This window comes from Haemaphysalis longicornis, unplaced genomic scaffold (assembly GCF_048455015.1).
Source record: "Haemaphysalis longicornis isolate Haplotype H1 unplaced genomic scaffold, Haemaphysalis longicornis Haplotype H1 scaffold_2, whole genome shotgun sequence".
Lineage (NCBI taxonomy): Eukaryota > Metazoa > Arthropoda > Arachnida > Ixodida > Ixodidae > Haemaphysalis > Haemaphysalis longicornis.
Window position 1 is genome coordinate 151,934,591 of NW_027526295.1, and position 11,865 is coordinate 151,946,455.

Here is an 11,865-nt window from a genome sequence, read left to right on the forward strand (position 1 = left end):
CGCCAGTACTAGCCAAATCCAGCCTGAGCGCACCTGTCATGGCGCCTATTCCGCGCGCGGTGGTTCTTCTTGTGTGATGCATTTTCGGAGTGTGTGGGTAACGTAATGAGCTTGCGCTCATTTGATCGTTCGTCGCGATGCCTTTGACTTGTTGCGTACCCCAGTGCAAGTCATCAGCACGGCGTCAGCCTACCGATGTGAAAATCTCGTTCCATGAGTTCCCGGTCACCGACATCAGAGAATCATGGATCAAGGCCATTTCACGCGAAGGCAAGGCGACATTCATTAATTGCGTGTATTTGTGGCGTTCACATCTCAGATGTGTTAAATCATTAAATGAATACAGCGTCTTTGTCTGCTCCGCTCTCGACGACAAGAAGTTTGGGGGAACCGGTACGCACGGATGGAGGGCAATACAAGTGACAGGTGGTGCCCGAACGAACAACTGCTTACTCTATTCGTTCCGCATACAATGTATATCATTCTTAAGAACAAAACGTATGAAGAAAGCAAGCCCCATGAAACCGAAAATTTTATTACCTGGCGCTTGCTGAACGAGTTATGTAACCGCGGGACATAGCACCGTTATAACTGCAAACAAATTAGCCACCCTCAAAAGCCTTGCTTTTAACTGTAGTCATTGCCAATGCAAACCGAAAATTTGCGAAGACCAGCATTATTGAGCTCTCAAAAAAAAACAAAAAAAAACGAGAGATAATAGCCCTTTGGAATGACAAATGCCGGCTAAATCCCTTGTGTAAGCAACTGCCATGAGGGAGGTGATTGCAAGAGCCGGATAATAATGAAAACTGGTTGCATCATGTTTGTTTTCTTCTTACGTTTTGTTGTCTTAATTGTTATATATTGTTAAACACAGAATAAGCTGTTGTGGGCTGGGCTGTGGAGTTGGCGCTTTGTCGTTTCCAGACGCACGTGTTCAAAATTTTCAAAGAAAACGTTCTCGAGTGTGGCGGTCTCGTCGGTACCCCTGTCGACATTAATAACGCTTACCAAGTTCCGTAAACAAGGACCTCGGCTTGTTTTTGTCCTTGTCGCGAGTTGCCAACCCTAGGGATGCAGCGTGTATGTACAGGGGGAATTAAAAGAAATACGAACAACGGAGCACACAGCCTCCGACGCATGCCGCACCGTCTGGCTGCACTGTCAGTAAACTGTGCGCATGCGTAGTTCTTTCAGGGCGTTTGAGGGTGTGGCCTACTGTTACGGGAAATGCTTGATAAAGAAGTGATGCCAGTCATGTATTTTGAGGCGTCTTTTTACGCTCTGTCGCCACTGAGCATCCTGTTACCTACTACATTCAGGAGCCTAGCGCGCAGCAGGTTGATTGCAGCTAGCATGGTGCCCTTCAACGACCATCCTGCTCAGTGGCGACACACCGTGAAAAGGCGCCTCAAAATAAACTACCCGCGTCGCTTCTTGATCAAGCCTTTCTCATAAATGTAGGCCACACTCTCAAATGCTCTCAAAGAAGTGCGCATGCGCGCAGTTTACTTACTTTGCAGCCAGATGGTGCAGCGTGCGTCGGAGGCTGTGCGTTCCGCTGTTTGCATTTCTTTTAATCCCCCCTGTACTTTGGTGATTGCCTAGACCTAGTTTTCTGAGCGATTGATAGACGAAAAATGGCCTTTTTTTTTAAAACATTGCAGTGGCCTTGATTAGCTGCAGGACAATCTCTCTCGGAATGTCGTTCGTAGCCACATCACTGGCACATCAACGAGCGAGTTTTGTGTTCAAGATGTACTGGTGTTTTCGACATTGCGGTCTTAAAAAGTGGCAAGCCCAGCTGCTGTCAAACGCTGCACTATGACATTACTACTGTTACGATGTTCAGCCCATTCGAGACGGACCTTTCGGAGAGTGAGTTCAGAGTCAGGCTGCCATATAAACAAGCTTGTCCTGGAGAGCCGGTTGACCACCTTGCCACAAAGGAGCTCTTCTCATTGAGTGGCATAGTCACAAGGCTACGAAATGCAGGGTTGCTGTGAATTCTTCGGCGGAGCCACCTTGTTGCATCCACATATTTGTGTACTCGAAGAGAACGCTATGCCGTAGACCAAAGCAAAGGTCATAGAATACAAGCACTTTGTTGAGGCGCTGAAAGTCTTTGGCATTAATCTTCAGTCTGCCAAACACCTCTTCAGTCATATCATATCTTCAGTCATATCATCATATAAATCAGTGTGTCTGCTTGGCTCGGCTGGGCCTTGCAGATAAGGTCTGAGGCAGCATGTAAACGAGGACGGCGCTTGTCGCACAAAGGCCAGTCTCTGGTCGTTCCAAATATAAAGCACGGGGGTGGCACGACTTAGAAGGTAGCTGTGAATTCCATGGATGGCGGGAGGTGACTTCTGCGGTGTAGCGAAACGCAAAACTTCCTGTTTGTCGAGATTTCGGTGCGCGTTATAGATCCCCAGGTGGTCAAAATTAATCTGGAACCCTCCACTACGGCGCGCCTCATGGCCAAGGTGTGTAGCTTTAACACGTTAGACCCCACAATCAGTCAGGAAGTTCACTATTGCTGGCCCGGTAAGGGCACATCAAGTTGCGGTTATACTAATTCTGTTTCCAGGTCACTTCTGACACTATGTTGGCATGTTGGACGTACACGATGATTGGCTGCGGAACTCAAGAAAGAACTTTATTCTCTTCATTTGCGTGCTACCCGCCGCGGTGGCTCAGTGGCTAAGGCGTTGCGCTGCTGAGCACGAGGTCGCGGGTTCGATTCCCGGCCGCGGCGGCCGCTTTTCTGATGGAGGCGAAAAGCAAAAACGGCCGTGTGTACGAGATTTCGTCGCATGTTAAAGATCCCCAGGTGGTCAAAATTAATCCGGAGCCCTCCACTACGGCGTGCCTCATCGCCTGCGTTGCGTCGGCGCGTTAAACCCTACAATCAATCAACTTCATTTGCGTGCTGATCAGCGTGTGTAGCCGTTGCCCCCCATGTGATAATGCCGTTACCATGATTACGGCGCATTCCCGTAGCAGTCTTCTGTGGTGACGTCTATTGTGCATTTTATTCGGATCCACGAAATTTGTTTATTGACTGTTTGTGTCTCTGTAACGGGTTGCAGCGGATAAAACAGTATTCCCAGCCATTGCGCCAACTGCAATGTCGTTGCAGTGGCTTGCAGTGCATTTTCATGGTGTCTCAGCTTGCAAAATTTGTACTTGCACCCATTTCATGGTGAGTGGTTGTGCATAGGTTGAACGTGGTTGCGATGGACTTGCCAGGGTATTGTAAGGGCTAATGTCAGCAAGTTGGTGGGGAGGACTGTGTGAGGAAAAGAGCAAATTTGAAGGTGTAAATTCCCAATAAATATTTTAGCTGTTGACAAACATTGTATCTGGAACAGTTCGGTTATGACATGGGATTAATGCTATACCTAATACGCTAAAAAAAACGTTGATTGTCTAACTTAGTCGTGTATCTTTGCGTGGCCTTTCAACAGTGTTCACAAAACAAATACAAGCAGAGCTGTTCCTTTTTTAAAGGGGTCCTGAAATACCTTCCGCCGATGCATGGATGTACATGTACCCAAATAAAGTAATGTATTTGCAATCTCCTCCCGCAAGAATTTTGTTAAAGCGATGAGTATTAGTTGAGAAATCGTAAATCAAAAACCGCGCATTATCGTCGCTCCGCGTTTCCTCCTCCTTTCGACTTGCTCTCCACTGTTGACGGCGCACGAGCCTTGCCTCCCATGATGCTGTGCTCCACAGCGGTGACGTACTTCCGCTATTGCGCTGCTCAGACTGTCGTCTGCTACGGGCAAGCTTTGTTGACACCATGAATCCCGCACTCCGCTCAAGGCTGGAAAAGCGAACGAAAAATCTGGCCGCATGTATGCGGCGGCCTGGCCTTGCCCTTTCGCGGTGTACGTTGCTGGCGGCACATGACTTTTAAGTGCAGAGCATTTCAGTAACTCACGATGTCACCCGCATTGTCCCGTCGTAGTCCGCGCCGTCGTTGTCCGCACCCCTCCCCCTACACTATATAAAAGAAAATACTATCCGGCGCCAGGTTTCGATCCCTCGACCCTGCGGGCGGAACGCAATGTACATGGTGCTCTACCCACTGCGCCACAAAGCCGACACAGAACGGGATGCTACGAACGCGCCTTATATCGTTGACTCATTCAAATTACTGCTGACGAGCGCTCTCTCGTCAGCAGTTGCCACAAGTGCAACAATATTAACGTAACGCAAACTACTTAACGTCGTGCGCCCCCGGAAATGCTCTGCATTTGATCGTGCCCCTCGCGAGGGGATGTTTCACTGCGTCTTCCTACTGGCCAGTACACTTTTCGCCATCTGTAGGATGTTGTGCGAACCCTTTGCGGCTGATGGCGCGCGATTTGAAACAATATTTTTATCGGCGGCGAACTCGCAGCCGCACGGGGAGGGTCTTGCGCTCGTTCCCTTGATGCACCGTGCACTGTTTATCCAAAAAGCGCCGTATCAGATGTGGCCCCGCTGGTGCCGGGTCTTATTTTGCGGTGGTGGTAATTCCTGCTGGCGGCGTGTGAAAAAGTCATATTAAACCGATACAGAACCCGTGCACAAAACGCTTCAATCATGTGACCAGTTCAGCTTGGGGCGACGCGTGGTGGAGAGCGGCAACGTTGGCAAAACATGATCCACCGCGGCTCTGAGCTTTCTAGCGCTGGAGCGAGCGCCATTTCTTTGACAATCTCAAACATCGGTTGCCTTGGCAACAAGGCACAAACCGCTCCAGAAGTCAGTTACAGTTGCGTGATCCCGGTTCAGCTTGGGGCCCCACTTCGCGACATGTGGGCACTGCAGGTGTACCACTCACTCCCATTGGGAAAAGCGAGATGTGTTTGGCATTACAGGAGGCGATGGTGTGTGTGTTGTAGACGCATTTGTTTCGCGATGAAATGCGACGTTGTGCTTCTGCGGGTGGATAGTGCTTCCCATGGTCTGGATTATCTTTCTCGAGTGACGTACGACTCAACCTCGCATGGGGTATGTGCAGTGTGCGTGGCTAAAAGCCGCGGCTTGTGCGCCAGAGTTAAGTGACTTGCTGTTCGTCCCCGCAAAGCGTGCGCGAGGTGAGTACCGAATCTACGATGGGCAGGAGGCAACCCATCCTCTGTCAATCGTGGTTCAGACTTTCAACGCATGTTGTGACGTTGTGTTCGTTAGAAACGCATCTCTGGATTGTTTTGAAGTTGAATAAAATGTATGCGTCAAACCCGACATTCAGCTCAGGGCGTTCTCTGCGATTGCACCAAAGAAGTGCCACGGGACTTTCTTTATGGTACGTACTCACGTAAGATAAAATCCACGTCGTGTTATGGCCGTGTTGCATTCAATACAAACGGTTAAGCGTTTGTTTACACTTGTTTCGTTTGTCGTAAAATGTCAAAGCACTCCGGCACTCCGCTGGCAGATCAGCCGGCGAGCCGACGCTGAGCAGACGACTGATCTCTTTGCCGGAAGTGCGTGAAAAAGCCGCCCAATAGCAGGATGTCTAGCTCATGACGAACATCTGGGAATTGATGATGTAGACATGTGAAGATGGCGGCATCCAAAAACACGAAGGGAAGGGTGAGAAAAAAACGACAAACTTTGCAACAAAAGTGTGAGCTTTCCGCTGCGCGTAAAAGAGTAATACTTGGCACAGAGGACGTTGACGACCCAATCAAACGGTTGCGCTAGTTCATTTAGTGTGCTCAAAATGCCTTTCAGGGCCCCTTTAAGATCTAATAGCACCGATTTAGGTCCTATTGACGGGAAGTGAGGTGTTTTATCCACAGCGCATTTGCGCTACCTTTCGCGACTAAAAAACCTGCAGCAGTGGGTCTATGGCTGGAACATTGTGGTACTAAGCACAAGGTGCAGCAGAAATGGCTGCGTGTCGAGATGTTGGGACACATTCAGTATCTGCGGGTGAATTGAAGTTACCCGTCGCCATTCATTATTGTGCGCCTCGTATAGCCTTGGCACATCAAGCTTCCATTGATAACTTTGTATTTTTGATAATTTTGACGGTGAGGGGTCCATTTATGCGCGTTGCTCCTCCAGGTCCCAACAAGACCCTGTGGCAGCCCACCGAGACGGCGAAGGTGTGCAGCATGCACTTCAGGCCCGAGGATTACAAGGAGGGCGCCAAGACGCGCATCCTGAAGCGCAATGCGGTGCCCTCCGTGTTCCCAAACTACCCGGCCTACATGCAGCGCACTGCCGAGCGCATCAGGGCCGAGGCCATGAATCAGACGCAGCGGCCCCACGTGCGCAAGTTCGAACCCAGCGGGGCTTCAGCTCAACCACCGTGAGTGAAGCAGTCTGGCCTCTTTACTGCTTGCTCCGTGGCGTAGTGCCGAAACTGCAGGTTGTTCATGATGGGGGTCGCTGTCAGCTGCTATTTATATCCATTGATTGAGATTGAGGGTCAAAAATTAGTGTTTTGAAATCGATATTCTGAAGAGCAGGTGATGTATGCAGTTGCTGCGCAGTAGCAAGTAATGCAAAAGGTTAAAAAGGGGCCAGAGACGAAATGCGTGCTTGGTTCACTTAACATTCTGCTTTTTCCCAATAGCAGTGATGCGACTTTCAATGCAAACTTCCACCAACTGAGAGAAATACTAGAGAAAACAGGTGAAGCAGTGGCGACTTGCCAGCCACTTTATGACATCACAGGGACTTGTTCATGCGGTTGGCAACCAACCAAAGTCAGTGCCAAGAGACAAGACTATGCGATTGTAGGGGTGCCTCTAGTTCCACAAGAGCATGGATTGCTAGCGTGCAGATTGATAACATTGAGATTGATTGAGTGCTTTTAGTGCTTTGACACTTTATTGCTATAGCGCTTTAGTGCTAACAGTGCTTTGACAACGTTGCTGCTGTAGTGGGGTGTGCTTCCTTCCCGCAAGCACGCACCCCATGAAGCACAAACACACCACGCCGCATATGGACAAATGATCCCCAGGCTTTATTTGCCTTGGCATATTTACATAATCAGTGGTACGGTGGTGCCCTCTAACAGTACGAGCGCACACTACATTTGCTGGCATTGTGTGGCAGAAAATTTGAAGGTTTTTTTAGTAAAAGAAATTGGCAAGTTACTAAAGGCTAACTTTTTAGAATTAAGCAGTGCTGTGTTTTGTCTTCATGGCTCCTGTTCAGGCAGTCTGTTAAATTCCACCCATCAGACATGTATGCATTACAGCCGATGGCAACGTATTAAGAAGGACGGAGCAAGAGAAATAATACCACTATCGAAATACATTTTCTAGCAAAAATGTGCGCATAGCTCAGGAGAACAAATTACTAATTAGTGCACACGTTCTAGAATTTAACTTGGTAATGTAATTAGATACTGTTAGTAACTTTCTTCACTGTCTTTCTAACTGACAGCATCAGCCAAAGGTGAGACCATGCAGAGTCATTGCTGCTGTTTGGCACAGAAAGTTTCATACATTAATACTAGAGGGAAATCTGGTTCCACTGTCTAGGGGAGCCGCGCTTGAGCGAGCGTTTCGTCATGTACCGGGCAGGCACATTCCACTTGTCCTTGGCATGGCTCATGAACAGCCTGAAAAGTTGCCTCTGGCTGCAAAACAGCAATAATATTACTGTAGAAAATTAATCAAATTTGTTTTTTTATTATAAAATTGAACTTCCAGATAGATTTACTTGTCAGTAATTATTTAGAAGCTTTATGCACAATGCAGAAGAAAAGAAATGTCACCTTTCTAGCTTCGAGACAAAAAAGAAGCCATATGGCTAGCTAAGCCAAGTAGGCGAGGAACGTCGCTAGCTGCAATTACGCTGCTTACGGCGGCCCGCGATTGCAGCGCCAGATTTCCCTCTAGTATATATTAGTATGAAACTGTGGTTTGGCTTGCTGGACTGATCTTTGTAGCTGCCTAAAGCGAAACGGCAGGGTGAAATGACGGTCGTGGCGCAAGGCAGTTCAAAACACCAGTGTTTTAGTGATCGCTTGTCAGCTATGTTTGACTGATGTGGTTTGCGAATGTACAGTGCCCCTTGTCACATCTGTCATTTTAAGCAGAGCACATTAGTTAAGAGATGGTTGTAGCGTTTTTGCCTTTGCATCATTTGGTTCCCCGCACTAGTTATTGCTATCGAAGACGGCAGGGCACCAGTGCACGTGAAAGGTAAGGGAGAAATAAACGGTACTGTGTAGTTGCGGTGTTGCTTGTGGTTCAGTTTTATCGCACTGCTGCAGTGATAGCATCAAGGTCTTTTGATACCTCACCAGTGCTGTCACTGCTGAATTTGTGTTGCAGAAATTTTGAGTGTGTGTAAATATTTGTTCTCTCTTTTCTGTGTGTATGCGAAAACAACATTCTGAGGCCAGAACCAAGTTGAACGAGTTTTTAGAAGCTGGTTCTCTCAAATAAAACAAAAATGCATGTTGTCCTTACAGCCTCTCTAAAACAGAAGAAAAAGCCTAGCTTATAGATGGTATTCACTGAAAACTTTAGCTGTCAATTTCTTTGCTTGGCAACACTGGAAACGGCCACGGACATGGCCGAAGCACCACGGACATGGAGCGGCTTGTGCCACTGCGCCCGCACGCCACAGAAAAAAAAACACCGGTGTGCATCGTCTGCTCTGTTTCAACCCGATTCTCAGCAGTGGTGTCAAGAGAGATGTTATTATTCGCACTCACATCGGAGTCGAGGCATTATTTTTCATTCGGTGGTGTAGAGTTTGGAATAGCCAACACACATAATGTGCTTAGCACGAACAAGTACCGCCATCCCGCGAAGCTTGACATAACCAGTGACGACGCACTCACATGGTTGCCTGCATGCGTGCCTTGCCAGTGAATACAACCTATACTTACGGGAGTTTCCCTCAAATTTTCTCTCTCATTATCTTCTTGGTGCTTTTTTTTTTCCTTCTTTCTTTTTTTAAGTTCGAAGAAACCAGCAATCTCCAAGAACTCAACATCCCCAGAGAAAGCAGCGTCCAGCTCGGAGAATACGCCAACCAAGAAAAACTCTGGGACGGTCACTCGCGCTGGTTGTGCGAAGACGGTGCCGCAATGCAAACAGGGCTCTAAGCCACCTGGTGGCCCATTTGTTCAAAAGGCTCCCGACTCTTTTTGCGTTTCCGTTTCCTCCGGTGCTGTAGTAGCCGACAACGACGAGGTGGAGTTTGAAGAGGAACTCTCAATCGTGATGGAGGAGGACAGCATATCGAGTGAGCACGACATACCAGAGTGCCTGGACAAACAGAGAACGCTCGGTTCCCAGACGTTGGTGACTGGGGTGACGCTTTCGGCCCTCTGGGATGAGATTCGGTTGCTTAAACAGAGGTGCTCGAGCCTGCAGAGACAGCTCAACGAGGCTCACGGGGAAAACTACGCGCTCAGGGTAAAGATGCGTTTCATCCAAGACCTTGGTGCAAAAGGACACAACACTTAGTGCTTGGATGCTTTCAATAAAAAGTTTTCTTTCTAAGTCGTCACAGGTTTTTGTGTGTTCGTGTGCAGAAGTTTCTGGAATCTAGCGTGGACGGAGGCGGTCACTCTTTAACAGAGGTTGTTATTTCAGTCAAGCAAATAGTACATCATTAGATGTTCCGCTAAGAAGGTGGATTTTCTCTGCCAACCACCAGTGATGCAAGGGGCCGGCCATTTGGTAAGATGTTTTCACCCACAATAACAAACAAAATGTGTGGAAAATTCGAACTTTCTGCCGTAACTCATTCAAACCTACTTGTTATTTTTTTTTTTCCACGTCGTCTTTTTTTTTTTTTTTTTCCTCTCCCATCATACTTCCATTAGGGCTCTTATTTCCTCCTCCCCGTCCCCGCAGAGTCGCATGTCGGCAACATGGCAAACGTCCTTACTTTCTTCTAATAAAGAGCCTTATCTCCCCTTTCTCTAACATGAAATGTTCATGCATTGTAACACTTGACCGTGGTCTAACCGTACATGTGGTTGATTAAGAGGCACATCATCTGCAACTGTGATTGCCCTCCTCAAGAACGGGACATTTGCTAAGTATTGATCTCTGGTTGCTCACTGTATCCGCTCATTTTTGTGGCTAGACATTAATAAGCGTGCCATTCCTCCTTGCTTTTCTTAGCATGTGACCTTCAATGAGTGGACTCCTGATGCAGAAGAATAGCACTTAAGATTGTGCAGTGTGCCTTTTCACTGCATGCTGGTAGAAGGAGTATTGCTTCTTCACTGTAGCACAGCTGCACTAGGCTGTGGTCTTCTGTTTAGAGCACAGCTCTTAGGCTCCCTTTTTTGGCTTGTATGACGTAAGGCCTAACCAACCGTCTGGAGCATATCCGAGGGAAAAAAAACCCGCCCGCATCTTCCCACGGGGGGAACTCGAGTAAATGCGTCGCAAAGTGATGGGGGTATCGCGTGAATGTTGCGTAATTGGGTATGGTTTGGGGATGCTTAATTGTTATTTCGTCTTTATTATTCTTATTGAATGAAGGAGAAGCGAAGGCAAGGAGTGTAGAGTTAAAGTCTGTCTTTATTGTTTGGTGCCGTCGTTGTATTGGACGGAGAGGATGACTGCTTTGTGGTCGCTAAAGTGCAGTGTCAAGGGGTCTTTGAGGAGCGGTCGTGCGATTGCGTAACTGGTGAAGACGTTGCTTCCATCGCATCTACTCGAGTCAAGCAAAGCGTCAAGTCAAGCGAAAGCAAAGCAAAGACGCCCTTGAGTGAATTCCGAACGCGCGCACCGCCGCTTATATACACACCTCCCGCGTTCGAGGGAGAGGAGTACGGGGGAGAGACGCGCATGCGCACACTTCCGTACACAAGCGCGCGAACTTTCCACTCACCCACCACGCCGTTATCACGTGTACACGCCCTGCCGCTGTTACTGTTGAGCGCGACGCAGCGCACTGGTAGCTACGACGCATGCGCGCACAGACGCTCTCCCCACGCACCGTCGCGGCTGTTGTTGAGAGCGACGGAGCGCACGGGGTACACGTGCTCCTCCCGCACCGCCGCACCTGTTGAGAGCGAGGAGGGTACGGGGGAGAGACGCGCACCTGCGCCTCGACGCGACGCGCATGCGCAGTGAGCGTGTGGACGGCGCCGACGCCGAAGCGCGACATCGTGCGACTAAGAAATGCTCCGCATTTAAAAAATCCTCCGTCGCATGCCCCTGCGCGAGGGACACGAGGGGGTGGTCACGTGGCGTAGGTTGTGGTAGTTGGCGGTGGTAGTTGTAGTTGTTGTCGTAGGGGTTGGGAGTTGGGTTGCGAGACGAGAGACGTAAGTACGTAACGTGTTATTTATTGCCATCGTTTGCACCCCACCCTCTCTGCGGGGCAATCGGTTGGATCTTTGTTATTATTCTTTTCTTTCTTATTATCCCTCTCGGGAGGGCAGTGCGCCATCGTCGAAGTTCATAAGCGATGGAAGCAACACCTTCAACCAGTACCGCGACGCGAGCCAACGTCAGCGTTGCAGTACCAGTTCAAGACATCGTGCCATCCTCTTCATCGACGGCGGCAGAAGACAAGGTGGCGAGACGGCGCGCTGCCGACGCCGAACGCAAGCGTCTGAAGCGCGCTGCCGACGCCGAACTTCGTGCACGAGAAGCCGCGGCCAAACGTCAACGTCGGGCCGCGGATCCTTCGCTCGGGCAACGAGTATATTCGTAGCGCGCGCAGTAGAGGGAGAGGAGGTAGCACCTGCTGCTGCAACGCCTCTTTCAGAGCCGGAGCACGCGCATGCGCGCCCGCACCTGTTGTTGAGAGCGAGGAGGAGCGGGGGAGGGGCGCACGTGCTGGGTGGCTGCGGACGCCGAGTTACGGAGGCATAACATCGTGAGTTAAAGAAATGCTCTGCATTTAAAAGTGGTGACGAAA

General features: G+C 49.2%; 1 protein-coding gene across 1 annotated transcript; it reads left to right on the plus strand.

Moving 5' to 3' along the window:
• The first annotated feature begins 7 nt into the window (after positions 1-7).
• LOC144169329 (uncharacterized) lies at positions 8-9,484 on the plus strand. The gene is made up of 3 exons (XM_077698422.1): positions 8-270; positions 6,070-6,316; positions 8,933-9,484. The coding sequence occupies exons 1-3, from the start codon at positions 138-140 to the stop codon at positions 9,441-9,443; spliced, it is 891 nt and encodes a 296-aa protein (XP_077554548.1). The 5' UTR covers positions 8-137; the 3' UTR covers positions 9,444-9,484.
• Positions 9,485-11,865: the final 2,381 nt, after the last annotated feature.

What these genes read in the sequence shown, in the direction of transcription:
- LOC144169329 (XM_077698422.1), top strand. Translation starts at nt 138, where the DNA reads ATGCCTTTGACTTGTTGCGTACCCCAGTGCAAGTCATCAGCACGGCGT. An exon ending in CAAGGCCATTTCACGCGAAG is followed by an intron (nt 271 to 6,069) that starts GCAAGGCGACAT and finishes TTGCTCCTCCAG; the next exon opens with GTCCCAACAAGACCCTGTGG. An exon ending in GGGGCTTCAGCTCAACCACC is followed by an intron (nt 6,317 to 8,932) that starts GTGAGTGAAGCA and finishes TCTTTTTTTAAG; the next exon opens with TTCGAAGAAACCAGCAATCT.